Genomic DNA, 21,733 nt, shown 5'->3' on the forward strand with positions numbered 1-21,733 from the left:
CCGCAATCCTCCGATTCCCAAGCAATGACTGTGACTGTCCCAACGGTCCCTTAATCGCATAGTAAGGCAAAGGTGACGGCTTCGGCCGCAGCTGCTCATCGCCTCCTGGCGTGGGCTTTTTGCCCTTTTCTTCCTCCAGTATTGTCAATCCAAATGAATTCTACAATTTTACTGCTGCAGGCCTGGCAGACTCTGAACCCATCTCGTAAAAGGTCTTGTGGCCCTACCCGTGTGTTTCCACGTGGTGCCCTTGTGCATCGCTGAGTGTGTTTGCCCTTGCGTGGACGTGACATGGCCGCCCAAAGTGCCAAAGGGGTGTTGCTGGCTTGATGCTTCCAAGACACGTACGGCAAGAACTACAGGTGCATCTCTTCGGGGAACCACGAAGGAGGGATATGATGAAAGGAGTAAAGGGAAGAGGAGGGAGGAAGGAGGAGGAGGGGTGTAGAAGAAGAGAGAGGAGGGAAGGAGGAGGGGGAGGGAGAAGAGAGAGGTGATAAGAAGAGAGATGAGGGGGGAGGAGGGGGAGGAAGGTCGTTAGTTGTTTGTGTCGTTGTTGTTATTAGATCTTTAAGTTTCTTTCCTGCTTCGCTGATTATTTCTAGTCCTAATGGTCGTATTGCACCCCCCAGTGATTGTGAGAAATCGGAGCCTGGTTCGACAAGGTATCTAGTTTCTTTCTTGACCACTTTTTCTTTTCGTTGCCTGATACTTTTTGCTTTTTTTCAAAGATGTGGATATTAGCGCCTCTGAATATTTTAGTGCTCTGAAAATTTTTGTAATATGCAGAATTTCTTCGTCTAGAAACTCTTTGCTGCATATCCTTAGTGCCCCAAGAAAAAAACCAATCACAATTCCTACTTTGGTCCGTTCATTGTGTCCGCTGTAGAAGTGTATCAAGTCGTCTTTGTTTGTTGGATTCCTGTATACTTTGAAGAGTACTTTGTTTCCCTGTCTGTGTATCTCCGTGTCTAGGAAGGGCAGGTGACCGAAAGACTCAAACAACTAACGACCTAAGCGTTGTATATAGGATACGATGCAGCAAATGTGATCAAGCATACTATGGTGAGACCCACAGAGGGCTTATGACCAGAACTAAAGAACACAGAGCAGACCTAAAGTACCACAGGCTTTCCAACGCGATGGTGGGACATATAGAACAAGAAAGTCATATGTCCGATTGGCTACAATCAGAAGTGGTTGAAAAGGATTAACAAAGAGAGGAAGGAAAACAGTTGAAGCATTACACATAGCTACCTAACCCAACATAAACCAAAAAGTAGGAGACATAAAGTGGACAGAATACACAGCAAGGTATGCAGCTACAGAAAGACGCCCCAGGACAGCTCCGACATAACACGGGGATTTTATAACATGACAAAACATCACGGTGATATTTATTTTCATATGTATATATATATATTTTCATTTTTCAAAAATCATGTATTTTATTCTTATTATAATTTTATTGATATATGCATTCTGTATCAATGCTAATTGTTATGTTATATTATATGACATATTATGTTATATTATATTATATTATATATGATATTGTATATTATGTCATGTATCATGTTATGATATATTATTATATTATTACTATTATTGTACAATATCATATCATATATGTTATACCGATGCTGTTTGACGTGTTATACTGGTACCAGCCACCGACCTCTCCGCAAGGAGGGGACGTGAACCTGGCTCACTACATACACCGCCAACTTCGACCCAGAGTAACACTCCTCTGAATAAGCTATTGTAAGCAAAACCGGTCAGGAATAAACTCGATATTCAGATAAAGACCAGTGTTTCCCCCTCCACCTTTATATATATAAAGTATATATATATATATATATATATATATATATATATATATATATATATATATATATATATATATATATATATATTTGGTTAAAAAATACAGCGACTTCTGTATTTATGATCTTCTTGTTGATACTCTCTACTTTGCGAACTGCAGATTTATTTGTAGAGTTGAGCACAGAAATACTATTACCGAAAGGCATAGTAAAACACAGTGGAGTGTTCTTAATATATTCACGACGTTTCGTACACTTTGTACATTTTCAAGTGATATTGATTACAATAATAAGACATGTTTATATATTGGAAAAAATATAGGTTTCATGGTGCGGGGTGAGGTCACGTAAAAATGATCAAGGGGGAGGAATGGTGGTGGAACTACGTGGGATGGTGGAACTCCGTGGGGAGGTGGGATTCCGTACAGTGGTGGACTTCATGGACGGAATTATGGCAAGATCTCTTGATTGTAGATTTAATTTTGGAGACTTCTCTTTAATAAGAAGGGCCTCGAGAATTTGCAGGCGCTTGGTGTCCTGTTCTTGTCCAATAATTTTTGTGTTTTTCTCCATCATTTCCCTTGTTAGAGTGGTGTTGTGGCATGTGATAGTATGAATTTTTGGTGTACCATTTTGGAGGTGGAGAGTGATTCTTCTACTGAGTGTTGTTGTTGTGTATCCTATGTATGAGGAGAGTAGGGACTCACAGTTCCCTATTTTGCACGAGTATTCATACACAAGATGACTCCTTTGTAGTTCTCGGATTTTCGTGGAAGGGCTATTTTTCATGAGTAGTGATGAGGTTTTTCTGTTTGTATAATAAATGACAACATCGAGGAAATCTTGGGGCCGGTGGGTTTGACAAATTTTTTATTGTTTTATTATGCGTTCATCTGTACTATAGTCCGAGTGCATGAAGGCCTTGTAGAAGATTTTAATTCGTTCACCTTCTTTGTTGGTCGCATTATGTTGTAGGTACCATTTATCTATTTCATGCTTAATAATCTTATTGATTTCCTTGTTAGGGTAGCCATTGTTAACCAGGACTTGGGTTGCTCTCTCTATTTCTAGATGAGTGGCACTCCAACTACTGGAATGAGTGAGGGCCCTTCTGATGAAAGCTCTAATGGTGAAGTCTTTATAGCGTTGGGGACACTCGCTCATTCCGTTAAGGCACAGCCCTGGGTTGGTCGGTTTTGTGTATACACTTGTTTTAAAGTAAAGGGGACTTTGTTGGACGAGGATATCCAAGAAAGGAAGCTTGTTTTCTTGAGTAAATTCTATAGAAAAATTAAGTCCAGAGATCTCCTGCAGTATATCTTTTAAGAGGGGAAGTTCCGATTAGCAGTCTACTTTAACAAAGATATCGTCAATGTATCTCGCATAAATTGACGGCTTTTTAAAACAATTAAATGTCTCTTTTCAACCATCCCCATGTAAAAAATTGCAAAGAGAACACCAAGTGGGGATCCCATAGCTACACCATCAATCTGTCTATACATATTACCACGAGGACAGACGAACGGGGCCTCCATTGTACATATTTCCAACAGAGCTTTGAGGGCCGCTTTTGGTAAATCGAGTTTAGGAACACCATTCTCGGGATAGACCTCTTCCAGGATGTAGTTAATAGTACGCAAAATTGGTACATGGGTGAATAAACTTTCGGCGTCTAACGAGGCAATAACACCATTGGTATCGGAGTTACTGAACAGGTCTAAAAAGTCAGCGGCTGACGACAAGCTAAACCTAGATGGAACAAATGGTGTAAATAACTCGTTCAACTTTTTAGCAATAACGTAAGTAGGGGTGGGAATTTGACTGATTGTGAGAATAAACACCTTGTGAGATCGAAACCTTTATTGGTACTACGTTTCGCTTGTTACAGCGTACTTGAAAAAGCTGTAACAAGCGAAACGTAGTACCAATAAAGGTTTCGATCTCAATTTGACTGATTATGGGCCTGAGGGGAGATCCTGCTTTGTGAGTCTTAACGTTACCATAACAATGCCAAAGCAGGAGGACTGAAGCTTCCTAAGCTCGTAGGTAACTATGGCTTAGGTTATTGTTATGGTAACACTCCACTGTGTTTTACTATGCCTTTCGGTAATAGTATTTCTGTGTTCAACTCTACAAATAAATCTGCAGTTCGCAAAGTAGAGTATCAACAAGATCATAAATGCAGAAGTTGCTGTATTTTTTAACCAAATATGCTTACAGGAGAACCTGCTGCCTAAATATTCAAATATATATATATATATATATATATATATATATATATATATATGTATATGTATATGTATATATATTATATATATATATATATATATATATATATATACATATATATACGTGTGTGTGTATACATATATGTATACGTATATATATAATATATATATATATATATATATAATATATGTATACATATATATATATATGTATTATATATATATATATATATATATACTGTATGTATATATATATATGTATTGATACATATATATATACATATCTATATACATGTATATATACATATATATGTATATATATGCATATACATATATATATATTATATATACATGTATATATGTAATATACATATATATATATATATATATATATACATGTATATATATAATATACATATATATATATATATACATGTATATATATAATATACATATATATATATATACACACATATATGTGTTATATATATATATATATATACATGTATATATATAATATACATATATATATACACATATATATGTGTGTTATATGTATATATATACATATATATATATATATATATATATATATATATATATATATATATATATTGGAAGTAGGCCGTTAATAATGCATGCGTTGTTAAAGTCAACAGCTGAGATAGCCTTATTCTGTTTATAGAATATAATTTCTATGTTACGCACCAATGTGCGGTCGTCTGGATGCAGATTTCTGAGTAGAGTACTGAAGTCCATGGTGTTTTCCTCTAGACGTCTTTCGGCTCTAATTAGCCATTTTCAGGAGGTGTTGTCTGGTTGAATTGTTGACAGAGAATGACGCGGTTTGATCATATGGCGGTATATATTGGCGGAGAGCGGAGTGCCCAAACGTCCGCCCGCCAATCAGCGCGCGGGGTGCATCCTCTGTCTTCTCGTTGGTAACGACGTTTCAGGTTGCTGCTGTATATCAATAGCGGGTTTTTGGTTGTAAATTAGCACTGCTTCTGTCATCTTTAGTCTTCTGGTGTCATTGTTTCTTTCAATGATGGTGGTGGTGCCCTCCACAGAGAATCAACACAGCGCTCGTAGAGGTCGGACGTCTCTTCAAACCAGCTCTCTCAACAAACTCCCAGGAATCTTCGCCGGCCGGTGGTAGCGAGGAGAAATATCTCCTTGCTGCTGCCGGTCTGGCATGGCCGACCTCTACGTTGACGTCGGCAGGCGGGTTTACACCAAGACAAACACACACATTTCCCAAGTCACGTAAATCTCTGTTTTCAGAGTAGTGCTTGGAAGAAAAGAGGCACACGCACACATGCTCGCTGGCAAAGCAGAGGCCCAACCCGTCTCACTCAGAACCCTCAATCTGATCGTAGGCTGGTCGACGGAGAGCCTTGGGACATGTATACGTCTCATATACATGTGAATATATCACTCAGTCATATAATCCACTCACCTCCACTCACTCCTACACATACCCGACGTGCAGGCGCCAAAGACATCCTGTCCATCTCGCTGATCTAAGCAGCCTCTACCATCCGCGCGCCTAGCGACATGCACACATACACACACGAACACACGCAATCAACCAAGTAGCCACACAGTACTGAAACACGATATTACGTATACTGACGACCTCCCCTGGATATATAATTAACATGTATTGTACTAGAGATCAATACGTAATTAGTGTAGTTGCCCCACCCATGTGGGACAACAGACTAACAAGACATTATTGTAAAGATCACGATTAAGGGCAAATCTAGCATTTGTCTACTCGACACTTCCGGCCATGAAAACTGGCTCACACACCCGAGGAGCGGTCGGTTCTTGTGACGTGCCCTAGTGTTAAGATGGTGTAGAACTGTGAATCTTAAGTTACATATACTGTAACGAATAAAGAAGAAAAACTCAAAGGTGTGTGGCAAGTAACCCTTTCTGGAGATGATGTAACGATCCCGTTACATCTTGTGTGGGAAGTAAACCTTCGTGGAGACTATGTAACGATCCCGTTACAGACACCTCTCTGTCCAACCGGCCCGCAACCTAACGCTGGCCTCCTCGCTGACGCTGGTGAGCGAGTTTACACTTCTGACATTTACACACAATTCCCAATCGCGTAATTCTCTGTTTTCAGAGTTGTGATTGGAAGGAAAGAGATCATACAACACCCGCCCGTCTGCCCCTCCCTCGCACCGCCACTGAATCAACTCTTCAGGAACTCAAACCCAACATGGGGAAAAACAGGCAACGCACGCCCCACCTGTGGCTTATCAGGAACGCCCTCGCCAGCGGTGGTGACGAGGAGTTATATCTCCTTTGCCGCTGCCGGTCTGGTTACGGACCGATCTCTCCGTTGACGTCGGCAGGCGGGTTTACACCGCCCGCCTGCCCCCCCTCGCACCGCCACTGAATCAACTCTTCAGGAACTCAAACCCAACCTGGGGAAAAACAGGCAACGCACGCCCCACCTGTGGCTTAACAGGAACGCGCTCCACACACGGGAAGTGAACTCTACTCACTTCCCGTAAGATACACGCACACACCTCTCACGAACATAGCCACGCCACACGCACAAACATCTACACTTACTTTTTCTTCGACTAAAATTCGCTTCCTTTCTAACTTTCTCTTCTACATCTTCTCATTTCAGTTTAACTCCAACTAAAGATTTTTCCGTTTTCCACCTTTCTCTACTACTACGCCTCCTACCATTTTCTAAACTTTCGTTGGTGATCATAATCCTAACCCCGACGTCAGCACCTCCGTCCAAGCTCCTGGTCCATTTCTCCCGAGCCACGACCACCAATAAACCTCTAATCGCTCGCAAATCGCCCGGTGGCAATCCTCTTTTATACGCTACTATCTTTTCATTTTCTTACAGACATTCTTCCCCTCCCACAAAACCCGATCCAGCGCAAGCGGGTGGTCTTTCCTAGAGATTGAGATTGAGATTCTGATTCTCTGTCAACAATTCAACCAGACACCTCCTGAAGATGGCTAATTAGAGCCGAAAGACGTCTAGAGGGAAACACCATGGACTTCAGTACTCTACTCAGAAATCTGCATCCAGACGACCGCACATTGGTGCGTAACATAGAAATGATATTCTATAAACAGAATAATGCTATCTCAGCTGTTGACTTTAACAACGCATGCATATATATATGTATATACATATGTATATATATGTATATATATATATATATATATATATATATGTAAACAGACAAATATGAAGGTGAGGTGGCAAAATGAAACGTTAAGGCTAGAGTATGGAGCTTTATTCAGAACTGAAACGTCTGGTTCTGAATAAAGCTCCATACTCTAGCCTTAACGTTTCATTTTGCCATCTCACCTCCATATATATATATATGTATATACATATATATATATATGTATATATATATATATATATATATATATATATATATATACATACACACTGAATGGTTCCCAGTGATCCATTAATATCTTTCTCCAACCATATATCACTTTTAATTCCGTACCATCGCAAACGAGACTGAGAATCGCTCGAAAGAGGCATCCGTGGAAATTGAAACCTAGATGAGCCGAGGATTCGAACCCAGCTAACCCGTAACAAAGTTACATTGACGTAACCCAATACGCTATCAAGAGAGATATAAGTTGAGTACGACTTTCTTATATTTGTATGCTCGAATTACATACACCTACACGAAATATCGCATTCAACCCATCTTTGCCATGATAGAGCGTATTGTACGTATGTGCACGTGGGATATTTTATATATACACACTGAATGGTTCCCAGTGATCAATTAATATCTTTCTCCAACCACATATCACTTTTAATTCCGTACCATCGCAAACGAGACTGAGAATCACTCGAAGGAGTCATCCGTTGGAAATTGAAACATAGATGAGCCGAGGATTCGAACCCAGCTAACCCGTAACAAAGTTACATTAAATATATATATATATATGTATATATATATCTATATGTATACATATATATATTTATACATATATATATATATATGTTATATATATATACATATGTATATATATATATATATCATATATATATATATAATCACATATATATATATATAATCACACACATATATATATATATATATATATACAGTATATGTATATATACATATATGTATATATATATGTGTATATATATATATATGTATATATACATATGTATATATATATATATGTATATATATGTATATATACATATGTATATATATATATATATTTATGTATATATATATGTATATATACATATGTATATATATATGTATATATATATATATACAATCGTCGGTATGATTACATCATGATCATGGATCACGTGCTGGACCCGTGACCTACGGCTACTACCCTTTAGAACAGTGATTCTTAACCAGGGGGGCGTGGATCATTTCCAAGGGGGGGGGGGTGAGCTTTCAGGTGAAAAGTATAAGTTTTTCCAGTTAGTGATTACTTTTACAACAGCATGGGCCAGTACTATAAGCATAAGCATATGAATTATTACAGAATTCTTACTAATGAACCGTTAGAGTGAGACCCGTTTAGGCAGAGTGTTTCTTCCGAGGTTGTCTTCGTCGGTTGAATCGTACGATGACGTCATGATACGACGGAAGCTGATTGGCTAGTAAATTCTCGCACGATGCTATCAATGTGTGGGACGGTGTGACTGAGACAATTGCATTTCACCAGTCGTTGTGTGATTATTGCTTATTGTTGTGTTGGCCTCATTTGTTCTACATATTTACATAGATACAAAACATCCAAGTATTTTGCAATGAGTGCTAAGAAACGGAAGTACATTGAAGATTACATTCGATTTGGATTTGTGTCTCTCCAAAGGGGTGACGCCGAGGTTCCACAGTGTGTGATATATTACAAGACTGAGCAATGATGGAATGCGGCCTTCACGCCTGGAACGCCACTTGAGGACATCACATCCTGCTTTAGTTGACAAGCCGAAGGCATTCTTTGAAACTAAAAAAGACACCTTGAAGCGAGCTAAACTGGACGACAGTGGGTCATTTCGGCAGCAATCTTCAAAGGTTGTTGAGACTTCCTATGAGATCGCTATGTTGATTGCAAAGAGCAAGAAGAGTCATAACATTGGAGAGTCTCTCATAAAACCAAGTATATTATGTGCAGCAGAACTCGTTTTGGGGAAATATAGTGCAAATAAGCTTTACCAGATTTCTCTGTCAAATGATACAGTCAAGAAAAGGATAGATGAATTATCTCAAGATATCAAAGTTCAGACTCTCGACCAAGTAAGAGCCTCCCCTGTTTTTGCCATCCAGTGTGATGAAACGACTGATGTCGCTCAGTGTTCTCAGCTTCTGATGTATGCTCGTTTTGTATCAGGCAATAATATAAAAGAGGAAATTATGTTCTGTCACCAGATGGAAAGTTTCACAACAGCAGAAGCTATTTTTGATGTTATATCAGATTTTTTCCAGGAAAATCAGCTTTCTTGGGAGTCGCTGGTAGGAGTGTGTACTGATGGAGCACCAGCCATGCGTGGTTTACGGTCTGGGTTTGTCACAAAGGTGAAAGAAAGAAATCCTTCCGTAATGAGTACACACTGCATACTTCATCGGGAAGCCTTAGCATCCTGAACTTTGCCTGTTGAAATGATGGACGTCTTGAATGTGGCTATCAAGATTGTCAATTTTGTCAAAGCTGGAGCCTTGAACAGTCGTCTTTTTAAACTGCTGTTTAAGGATATGGAATCCGAACATGAAGCCTTGCTTTTTCACACGAACGTGCGATGGTTGTCAAAAGGAAATATGCTTGGAAGGCTTTATGAGTTACGAGAAGAAGTAGAAATATTTCTAGATTCACAGCAGAAAGTAGACCTTTATGACAAATTTCAGTTTGAAGGCTTTCATGCAACCTTAGCCTACCTGGTGGATATTTTTGAGGCACTGAATGATGTGAACCTCAAACTATAAGGAAAAAACATCAATATCCTCGTGCACCATGACACCATTCGTACCTTGACGGCCAAACTCAATCTTTGGAAATGTCGAGTTCTACAGGGAAATGTAGCCAGTTTTAGAAACTTAGATACGGCTCTCGCTGACAGTAACCTCAACTCTGAGTTAAAAGAGCAAATAATCACTCATCTAAGTGACTTGAAATCGGAATTCGTCAGATACTTCCCAGATATAGACGACAAGTGTGAAGCATGGGAATTCATCAGGAATCCATTTCAATGTGAAGTAGCTGATGTAGCTAAAGAAGTCCAAGAAGAGTTCCTAGAGTTGAAGTTCGACTCCACAGCTAAAGAAGACTTCAAAGATATGTATTTGGAGACTTTCTGGGTCAAATACCTTCATGTTTACTCTTTGACCTCACACAAGGCTCTTCTGATTCTAACAATGTTTGGATCCACATATATGTGTGAAACGGCATTTTCCACACTCGTTTCTATCAAGACTTAGTACAGAAACTGCCTCAACGTTGAAGGCGACTTGCGTTGTGCACTCTCGAGCATTCGACCGCGTATTCTAGATCTGGTAGCGAAGAAGCAGTGCCAAATATCTCATTAATCATGTACCTATTCGTAAGTGTCAAATATCAAATTATTGCAATTTATACTTAATAAATGGACTAAAAAGACATTGCCGTTTCTATTCTATTAATAAATTAGAGAATAATATTTACCTATATATGCAAGGGGGCGTGAAAAAATAGTAGTTCGTAGGGGGGGCGTGGTAATGAAAAGGTTAAGAACCACTGCTTTAGAACAAGAACTGGGAACTCTTGTAGGCCTAGCGGGACGATATCGTGCGCAGAGAGACAAGCGTTGGAAAACCACTGGCCATAACAGCAACACATAATCTGATATACTGCTGTGACCTCTGACACACATGTATATGTATTCATGCATACATGCACATGTATATGAATACATACAAATATACTGTGTACGTACACGCATAAGTAGAAAGTGAAGTACTACAAGTTAATTCCGATTCTTTATCAGAAAATACAATTAAGAAAATAAGCTGACACGCATAAGTTCTATGCCACACATATAATGTACACACACACACACACACACACACACACGCACACACACACATACACACACACACATGTACACGCACGCATAGACACGCACGCATAGACGCACACACATGGACGCACACACACACACACACAACACATGAGAGCAGTGTGTACATTCATATACTTAAAACATAGACAGTATCGGAGTGTTTTAATCGAATATAGTTACAAAGAGAATATAACATTATAGAGAAATATAAGTGTGTGTGTGTGTGTGTGTGTGTGTGTGTGTGTGTGTGTGTGTGTGTGTGTGTGTGTGTGTGTGTGTGTGTGTGTGTGTAAAAAACCTTCCGACAATGAGTGTGATAGATTTTGTTAAAATGGATAGGCACACAGACAAGACAGAGTCAAGGGTAGACAGAAATCGACATAATGGCTTGGACGCCTTCTATACTAAGTTAAGTTAGAAAATTATATCCATCTTATTCGTGAGCCAAAATTCCATGTTGCAATGATTATACAAGAGCAAAAGCGGCATATCAGTGACCGAGCAGGATAATGAATATTTAAACTCAGTGCAATTACAGAGAGCATATAATCACTTATTTGTGTATATTTTCATGTAATACTTTCGCGTCCGCTCAGCTGGTGTCCCCGGTGGTGAGGTGCAGCTGGTAATACAGATGGAGCTTAGCGCCTGAGGCAATTTCCTTTATCTGGATGCTCTGGCTGTAATTATAAGCCACCTGAGGAGGTCAGTTCGTGTTATGACAGTGCTCTTACCCTGCAGGTGTGTGTGTGTTTTTATATATATGTACATGCAGTATATATATGTGTATATTATACATATAATATGTATACAATATATATATGCATTATATACTTATGTATGTACATGTTAGTTTGTAAGCATATATATATATATATATATATATATATATATATATATATAATACACACACACACACACACACACACACACACACACACAATTACATTACCCACGTGGGAGAGATATGGATGGATAACCAACCAGCAAAGATACTGTTTTGGTCAGATCGATTTAGGGAAATTGAAGAAATAAGTAAATGAAATAGATAAATAAATGACTGAATAGATAAAAGATAAATACTGTAAAAATATCTCCTGATGTATGCCACAACCAAGTTTGAAACGTATTCCTTGACAACTAAAGGGTTAGAAGGAGGCGTGGGATCTAGTGCCCAGAGGATTCCGGTCAGGTCTTCATCTGGGGTCAGACGTTTCTGTTCTTCACGGGTGGCGCAAAACCATAATCAAATATCAAAAGTTGTCCAACCGTATGTCAACAGCGACTAGTCGACCTTCTTCCTACATCAGCAGGATCGACGCCAAGGCCTTCCAGACCACCCGGTTCAACAATATCGCCTCCCGGAGAGCATACATCATGAGAGACTCCAGCAGAGGCGACCCAGCTCGACCTAATCATCGTGCGAAGAGCCTCCAAGCTTCTGAAGGTCCCCACACCGGAAAAGGAGGATAGGAAGAACGTGAAGGGAAGTACATCATCCCGCAGCTTCGAGGGAAACAGGTAGGTTACGACCCCTCAAGAGATAAAGTCGATAACGCCTCAAGACTCGGCGAAGATCGGAAAGCGACACAAAGGAAGAGGGTTAAAGTGATCAGACTTCATCCACAAAGAGAGCTCGAAATCAGAGAGCGGGAGCGTCAACGGAACGTAGTCTATAAATTAGAATTCCTTGAAGACCCACAAAAAAAGAAAAAGGAAAAACGGGAAGAAGCAAAGATAAAGCGCATGGAAGGAAAATTACAGAAGAAAACAATTCCGATAGAAAAGTCTGACATAGTTCCAGCCGCTGAGGTAAATGCTGTGATTCTGCAAAGATTAAGAGAGTGCTTCTTCGTCTAGGGAGATTGACGACGACGCTACCCGAAACGAAGGGACAAACGGGTTTCCATATATAAAGTCCTTATTGAACGAGCTCTCGAACAGGAAGTTCAAAAAACTCTCCAAGGAGATTACCCTCTTCCTCGCCCAAAACCCTGTCGAAGTGGAAAGGAATTTTTACGAGCAGACGCTCGAAATGGAGGCGAAAAAAAGATAATAAAAATGAAAATTATCTGCTATGGAAGAGAATTCCTAGAAGGGTCACTTTCCAGGAAATGGAAAAATAAGTGACGAAAGGAAAGAATTCGGCTCAGACAAAGAGGTGGTAGACAAGGAGCAAACAAAGCCCTTCGTCGAAGAAACCTCAGAAAAGGGCCCATTAAAAACCCTCTACCGAAGAACCTTTGGGCAGACACTCCATCTTCTCCAGCACTTTCTCGACATACAGAGACCTTCCAGCTTCCCGAAGAACACTCCCAAAAACTGCAAGCTCCTGACTAAAAGAATTCAGCGTTTCCATCAAAGAAGCCAACTAGAGTCCGTAAACCGACCAACGTCTGGAACTGACGCAGCGGAAAAAAAAAACATTAGGAAAAGAAGATAATACGGAGTACCTTCGAGCCTGAACACACGTCTCCACGAGGCAATGGAAAGAAGAATCAAGTGTGTGAGATATTAATCACTGGAGCAGGTCAGGTGTATCACGGAGAGACAGAACCCTTCGGTTTATGTGCGACAAACTTGTCAAGACACGCGCAGTCAACTCTAAGTGCTAAATCAAAGTGGAATATACTGGTCGCATTAAGATACACCGTGCGAATTGAATTACACTGGGCGAAGAGAAACACGCCATACATTGGGTGAACACAGACGGGCGAGACTTTGAGACATGCGGGAAGGAGCACCGGAGCTGACAGAGTCACTAACATTGAAAAGATCGACAGTATTCCCTGAGCACTGAGCCCCTTCGAGGGCCGCCCCTCAGCTGAATAAAATGACCTGGCGCAGTGAGTGGTTCTCGAGCTTTTGTGTCACCCTGTACATCCGTTCTACCATGTGTCGGAGTGTCATAAAAATGGAGGAGGCTGCAAGAGACCATAAGGCCTACACTCACCAACAGACATTTATGTGTTTTTCTTTATAAAAAAAAAAAAAACAAAAAAAAAACGAAGTGAATATTTTCATTTATAATTTGATCTAGCTCCTCAAAAATATGAAGTCCTGTAGTTTATGTAGAATTCGTAGGATTGTGGTTGGTAGAAATATGAAGGTTGAAGCATGAAAAATCTACGGTCCTAATTACCCCCACCCCCTATTTGGAACCCGAAATTCTAACCTCCACAGGGAGGTAATTCCCCCTCTATGGTTGAACGCCCCCCCCCCCGACCTAACGTCAGCCAAACGAAACCTATCATGGCCTGGTTTTCGGTGTTTATGAACTGTTTTTGATTCCTTATAAATGACATTGAAACCTTTGTTCTTCCGGCACTGGTGGTGTCATCGGAAGCGTGCTGGTCTCGCATTCGCTAAGTTATGGGTTCAAATCCTGCACTCCATTTCTGATTCCCAAGCAATGACTAACCTGTCCCAACAGTCCCTTATGCGCATAGTAGGGCAAAGGTGACGGCTTCGGCCGCAGCTGCTCGTCGCCTCCTGGTGTAGGCTTCTCGCCCTTTTCTTCTTCCATCGTCGTCAATCCGAAAGAACTCTCCAGTTTTACTGCTGCAGGCCTGGCAGACTCGGAACAATCCATCTCGTAAAAGGTCTTGTGGCCCTACCCGTGTGTTTCCACGTGGTGCCCTTGTGCATCGCTGAGTGTGTCTGTCCTCGCGTAGACGTGACATGACCGCCCTCAATGCCAAAAGGGTGCTGCTGGCTTGATGCTTACAAGACATGTACGACAAGAATTGCAGGTGCATCTCTTCGGGGAACCACGAAGTAGGGGTATGATGAAGGGAGTAAAGGGAAGAGGGGGGAGGAGGAAGAAGAGAGAGGAGGGAAGAAGGAGGGCGGAGGAAAGAAGAAGGAGGGGTGAAGAAGAAGAAAGAGGAGGGAAGGAGGAGGGGGAGGGAGAAGAGAGAGGTGGTAAGGAGGAGGGTTAGAAAGAAGAGAGATGAGGGAGGGAGGGAGAGGAAGAAGTGAGAGGAGGGGATGAGGAAAAATGAGGGAAAGGTGTGAGGGAGGGAGGAGGGGTGTGAGGAAGAAGAAGAGAGAGGAGGGAAGGAAGAGGGGCGAAGAAGAGGAAGGGAAGAGGGGAGAAAGAATAGGGAGGGAGGAGGGGTAAGGAAGAAGAGGGAGGAGGGAGAAAGAAGAGAGAGGAGGGGATGAGAAAGAAGAGAGAATTGGGGGAGGAAGAAGAGAGAGGAGGAGGGGTGAGAAAGAAGAGGAGAGGGAGGAAGAGAAGAGAGGAAGGATGAGGAAGAAGAGAGAGGAGAGGAGGAAGAAGAGAGAGGAGAGGAGGAAGAAGAGAGAGGAGAGGAGGAAGAAGAGAGAGGAGGGGGAGGAAGAAGAGAGAGGAGAGGAGGATGAAGAGAGAGGAGGGGGACGAAGAAGAGAGAGGAAGTGTGAAAAAGAATAGAGGAGGGGAGAAAGAAGAGATAGGAGGGATGAGGAGAAAGAGATGGGAGGGAGGGAGGGAGGGAGGGAGGGAGGGTATGAATGGGGATCTGGAAGAGGAGAGGAAGTAAGGAAGAAGGGAAAAGAGAAAATAGGAAGAGAACTTGATGTAAAACCCTTTTTTTCTGAATGGAAATTAGTCTCCAACCATAAAAAATGCTGTGTAACTCTGGTCCTTAGGGAACACAGGTCTACACACCACAGAAGATTGTCTGTGTGGCAAGGAGATCAGTTCCGAACTCCTAGCCACACGCAAATCCTGTACTGTGTGATTAATCAGTGTGCATTTTAAGCGCTGCACTTCTTGAAAAGTTGGAACCTTTAACATGGGTCCACTCTGGTGGGAATTGTGATTGAGTTTTTATTTTATTTTATTTTATTTATTTATCTATTTATTTATTTTCTCCTGCGGGGTCAACAATCTATAACTCGCATCATGCCACGTTCCTTTCCTAACCTACCCCATTCCTCTCTCTCACCCCCTTCAACTCCCGTAGGACCATCCAGCCGGACATTTTGGAAAGATTAATAAAATCATCCCGATGGTTACAGCTGGGCTGGGATGTTATGAAAGCTGCCTCGACTATTTTTCGTTTCTTCTTGTCTAATCCTCGCTGTAATATTTCTACTCCGTCACTTTTGGGTAAATGTCCATAGCTCGCCGCATGAACCACTAATGCGTTGGATGTTCGGTGATCTCTCAAGCAATGAAAATAAAATGGAATGATACAAAACACATCAAGAAACACACTACCGTCATGTCGAAACAAAAACAAATAAATCACACAACATAAACATATTAAGACGGTAGTGTGTTTCTTGATGTGTTTTGTATCATTCCATTTTATTTTCATTTTTATGTATGTAATTTTATTTATTTATGAAATTTACTAACGGTGGTGGCATGCGTTACATGACTTTTGTTCCGCGTATCGTTGTGGCATGCCACGTCATACAGCTTTTATACCCAATCTTGGGGAACATTTTTTCACACTGCATTTCTTATTTATTTCAATGTGTACTCTTCCTTTTTTGCATGTTTATGATATTGATGGATTTTGTGTTCTTGTTCCAATTTCTTTTATTCGTGATAATACATGCTACGCGGGACATTTGTTCCACGGGGGTGCACAGTGGGGCGACCCATCGGTAGCGGGTTGAATTCTTACAACTTTCACTGTATTTTCTTTATATATTTTTTTTTCTATGATAAACTCGGTGAATGTTTTCAAGGAAGTATTGCACTTGTTATTTTACAGTTTTATTTATATTTGTTTCTCATTTGTGTTTTTGATTTGGTTTAACTGCGTTGGATTATAACGGTTACTGTGGAGACCTGTCCCAGTGTACCAAATTCCCCCTATTTATGTACATTTCCATTGCTACCACTGTATTACCCTGAAGACGAACCCCGGACAGGGTTCGAAACGTCGGAATAAATTGACGAACGTCGAGTCCAGCGTATACTTTCTCCCATAAAAATGGTTCCTGGACTCCAGCTATTTACGAATATATATATATATATATATATGTGTGTGTGTGTGGTTTAACGGCACAAACTATATATACATATATATATATATATAATACATTACGTGGAACTCAATGTAGTTTTTTCAGCGCCAGATAACTTCAATTAGACCACTACTAGCAAAAAAATAATAATAATAGACAAATAAAAAAAAATAAAAAATCGGCATTCTCTTCGACGTGTTAATGCCCACTACAAATTTTGATCTGTTATTCCTTATTCATCGGAGAACAACTCCCCCCTTCCTCCTCCCTCTTTTCAAGAGAACAGCCAGAGGCCTTTGGAATTGGGTTACGTCGGCGGAAGCAGCCCCCGGGCGAGATGGCCAAAGAAACTGGAAAGGAAAACTTCCAAATGACAGCAACCACAGCCGCTGCCGCCCGCGCGGATCAAACGGCGACCGGATGAGGCGTCTTGCAGCCACGGAGACCCTTGGAGACAGAGAAGTGAGTCAAAGTCGTCGCGAGTAGGATTAGAGTGGTGGTTGTTTAAATATTATATATATATATATATATTGTATATATAAATATACACACACATACGCATACACACACACACACATACACACACGTAGACCTATTCATAGCGAAGATTGGAGCTCCGAAGAAGAAGGGAAATTTTCGTGGATCTCAATAACGAGGAAGTACCTTTTTGTATTATAGGGAAGGGGAAAGCTCGTGGTGTAGTGGTAAGGTGATGAAAAAGGAGAAGGGGAGGGATTACCGAGGGAAATGGAAGGAAATGAGGAAGGGGGCGCACGGGCTCCACTTGACGGAAAAAAAGTCAACAAAAGATCCTCAGCTGACGCAGGTGAACGGAATAATTTCAGTAAAATCATTAAGTTTAGAAATATAAATAAGAACAACAAAATGGAAAGTGAAGATAATCATTTCAATTGATTTAATGAAGGGGGGGGGGGATGCCAACCTCCCCCGATTAGCAAGGCTAGAGGAAAGACTAGAAAAAATGTCTCAACACTGGGAAAGTAGGCTAGGTCAACTCACACAGATTGCACAGCGAGTTGATAAATTGCAACAATTAAAGAAGGAAAACCAAAACCTAACTAAAGAAGTAGAAGAATTGAAAAAATAGTTAAAGGAAGTAAAAGATGAGAATGAGGAATTAAAGAGGAATAATAGAGAGAATAAAGAGTCCATAGCAAAAGAAGCACACGGTTGGAAGAATGTCCAAGAGAACAATAAAATTGCATTTAACGACATAGTGACACAGCAGATGAAAGAACAAACTGAAAATACAGTTATTAAAGTAATGAGGGGAAAGGAGAATAGAGTAAGAGACTTAGCAGATAAAAAGAAATGTATGATTATATTAGCGATGGAAGAGAAGTATAACTTAAACAGGACTACGAGAATTAAGGAGGAAAAAGAAAAAGTAAACAATATATTAGAATTAGTTCAGGAAGATGAACCTGAAGTAGGGAAACAAATTGAAGAAATGTGTAGAATCGGGAAATATAGTACAGATAAGACCACACCAATTAAAATTAAATTCAGGTCACAAACGACAGCAGCAAATATCTTAGCAAAAACAGGGAAACTAACAGACAGTGAACAATATAAAAAGGTATGGATAAAAAGAGAAATGAATAAAGAGGAAAGAGAGGAGGAAAAAACGAAAAGACAAGATAAGAAAAAAAAACGAGAAAAGAACAGAGTCAGAAAAAAAGGAATTCTATTGGAGAGTGGTGAATATGAAAGTGAGTAGATGGATCACAACAGAAAAAACAAAAAAGGGAAACAAAAATACAATGGAAGTAGAAGAAAATTAAGAGTGTCTTACACAAATATAGATGGATTAATAACAGGCTTGAACGAACTGAATGATTATCTGAAGGAAAAAGAACCGGACATAATGGGAATTGTAGACAAAATTAAAAGGTCCACTACCACCCAACAGTGTACGACATGGTGCATATAATTATTGGATTAGAAACAGAAAGACAAAACAAGGGGGTGGAGTTATGTTCCTGACTAAGAAGGATATAAATGTGAGGAATGTTACATATGGAAAAAATAAAGTAGATATGATTATGATGGAAGTGGAAGACAGAGATAGTGAGAGCAGAAAGTTTGTAATAAATTATGTGCCTCCTAAAACGGCCTCGTGGGATGAAAGAGAGTATAAAAGTATGTTAGAAGACACAAGGATAACATTAAATAAGATAATGGAAGATGGAGGAAGAATAGTTATAATGGGCGACTTTAATTGCAAAGAAGTCTGCTGGGAAGAGATGACAGTAAAGGGTGGAAACGACTCATAGGGAAATGTTCTGCTTGAGATGATTATTGGCCATACAATGACGCAATGAATTCAGAGAACACTAGGTATAGAAATGAAGAACCATCGAGACTGGACCTAATAATCACATCAGAACCTGAAATAGTGTAAAAGATTGAATATAAGACACCAATAAGTAAAAGTGACCACATATTGGTTGAACTGGAACTAAATGAGGAAGAATACATGAAAAGAAACGAACAATATAGAAAAGGAAGATTGATGTTTGAAAAAAATTATAAAATAAGAGAATTATTTAAAAAAGAAGACTGGGAAAGAATGTACAAAGAGGAAACAACAGTGGAAGAGAAATGGAATATTTTGACAAAAATTTATAAAGGAGTTGAAAAGTATGTCCCAAGACAAAATCAAGAAAAAGAATATGTAAAGTGCTGATACAACAAAAGTTGTAGGGAGTTAAAAGATAAAAGAGATAAAGCCTGGACAAAGTGAAAAAGACAAAAGACCTGAAAAATGGAAAATATATACTAGTTATAGAAATGAATATGTACAAGCGTCCAGAGAGGAAAAGAGAAAATATGAAAAAGATGTCATAGAAAAATGTAAAGATCAACCAAAACTATTTTACAGATTTGTAAACAACAAAATGTAAAACAAACAAGAATTAGAGAAACTACGACAAGGAGGAGCTGAATACACAGAGGAAATAGAAATGGCAAAAATTATGAACAAGCATTTTAGATCGGTGTTTACAAGGGAGAACATACAACCTAGAGATATCGAATGGGAGGAGAAAGTCCCCCCTATGAAAGAAATAGAAGTAACAAGGAATGAAATAATGAAACACTTGAGTAATCTTGATGTCAGAAAATCGCATGGACCAGATGAAATAGCAAACTGGATTTTGAAAGATTGCAGGAATGAACTGGCAGACAAAATCTATATATACAATACCCAAGTGTGTGTGCGGTGTCCGCATCGTAAGAATAAATGACGTCACGACTGAGGACCAGCCAATCAGAAGAGATATGACGTCACGACTGAGGACCAGCCAATCAGAATAAGAGATATAACGTCACGACTGAGGGCCAGCCAATCAGAAGAGGAGACAAGAGGAAGAGATATGACGTCACGACTGAGGACCAGCCAATCAGAGGGGGTATCTTCTATATATATAATACCCAAGTGTTTGTTTGGTGTCCGCATCGTGAGAATAAATTAATGAATCAAGGCAATGTAAATTTGATGCTCTTTTGTTTTTGTCACACCACGGCGCCGTGCACTTATCGAAGGTAATTAGTACGATATATATTTCATATAGATACTGTAGAGACTTCAACGAAAACTCCTACGGGTAAGGTAATCAGCCCGTATTTTTGTGACTATATTATAGCCCATAATACTGTCCAATGGAATGATATAATGTTAATATTAAGTCTGTTAAATTATACAGAAGCAAAAATACATCTTCAATACTTGACAAAAGATAAATCGATTCGTGTTGAGGGTGGACGTACCTGCTAATTCTCCAGCGCGGCATCTTGTGGTCAGAGAGAATCGACATGACGTCATCAATGCTTGAGATTAGTTTTCTATGGCATGCGAGAAGAAATAAGGCTTCGTTTGTAAATAGAGTGATATGAAAACAGCAAGATGAATATTATTGATATAGATATTTATAAGTATGATACAATGAGGAGTATTAAAGAAGAGAAAACAGGACCGACGAATTTTAGCAGTTGTATTTTCTGTACTTGTCTTCAATATGCGCGGTAATATTGTTTAGCAAGAACTTTTGCAATAAAGGCTTTTGTGTTCATATAATGCTTTGCGTATATATTTTGTACATATTTGCTTTGTTTTTTACTGGAATAAATATTTTTGTGTTAACTGAATTTTCTTATATTTTCTGCACTTAATGATCGGAAATTTAATCTATACCATTATATGACATTCAAACGTGTGATATTAAATCCCGTTATTTTTAGGGGACGTACACACTAGTAAGTAGCATAATAAACAGTTCCTTGATGGAAGGAAAAGTTCCAAAAGATTGGAAAAGAGCAAATATAGTACCTATATATAAAGGTGTAAATAAAGAAGACCTTACTAACTATAGACCAGTCTCTCTAACAAGTACAATAGCAAAAATTTGTGAAAGAATTATCAAAAGTAGATGGGTAAGGCATTTAGAAAAAAAACAACGTGCTAAATCCAAGGCAATTTGGATTCAGACAAGGACGATCATGCGTCACAAACTTAATGTGTTTCTATTCAAGGCTAATAGATATAATACAAGAAAGAGATGGATGGGCTGATTGTGCATTTCTAGACTTAAAAAAAA

General features: G+C 39.6%; 2 protein-coding genes across 2 annotated transcripts; both read left to right on the forward strand.

Annotated features, from left to right (window-relative positions):
* The first annotated feature begins 8,979 nt into the window (after positions 1–8,979).
* LOC143038156 (zinc finger BED domain-containing protein 5-like) lies at positions 8,980–9,696 on the forward strand. Its single transcript, XM_076207175.1, has one exon. It carries the CDS (start codon positions 8,980–8,982, stop codon positions 9,694–9,696), a length of 717 nt encoding a protein of 238 aa, XP_076063290.1.
* Positions 9,697–9,711: 15 nt separating this feature from the next.
* Positions 9,712–12,617, forward strand: LOC143038157 (uncharacterized). The gene is made up of 3 exons (XM_076207176.1): positions 9,712–9,953; positions 10,236–10,483; positions 12,427–12,617. The coding sequence occupies exons 1-3, from the start codon at positions 9,712–9,714 to the stop codon at positions 12,615–12,617; spliced, it is 681 nt and encodes a 226-aa protein (XP_076063291.1).
* The last annotated feature ends 9,116 nt before the right edge of the window (positions 12,618–21,733 follow it).

The sequence above is a fragment of the Oratosquilla oratoria genome, chromosome 23, assembly GCF_046742065.1.
Source record: "Oratosquilla oratoria isolate Oo_2021 chromosome 23, ASM4674206v1, whole genome shotgun sequence".
In the NCBI taxonomy this organism is placed as follows: Eukaryota; Metazoa; Arthropoda; class Malacostraca; order Stomatopoda; family Squillidae; genus Oratosquilla; species Oratosquilla oratoria.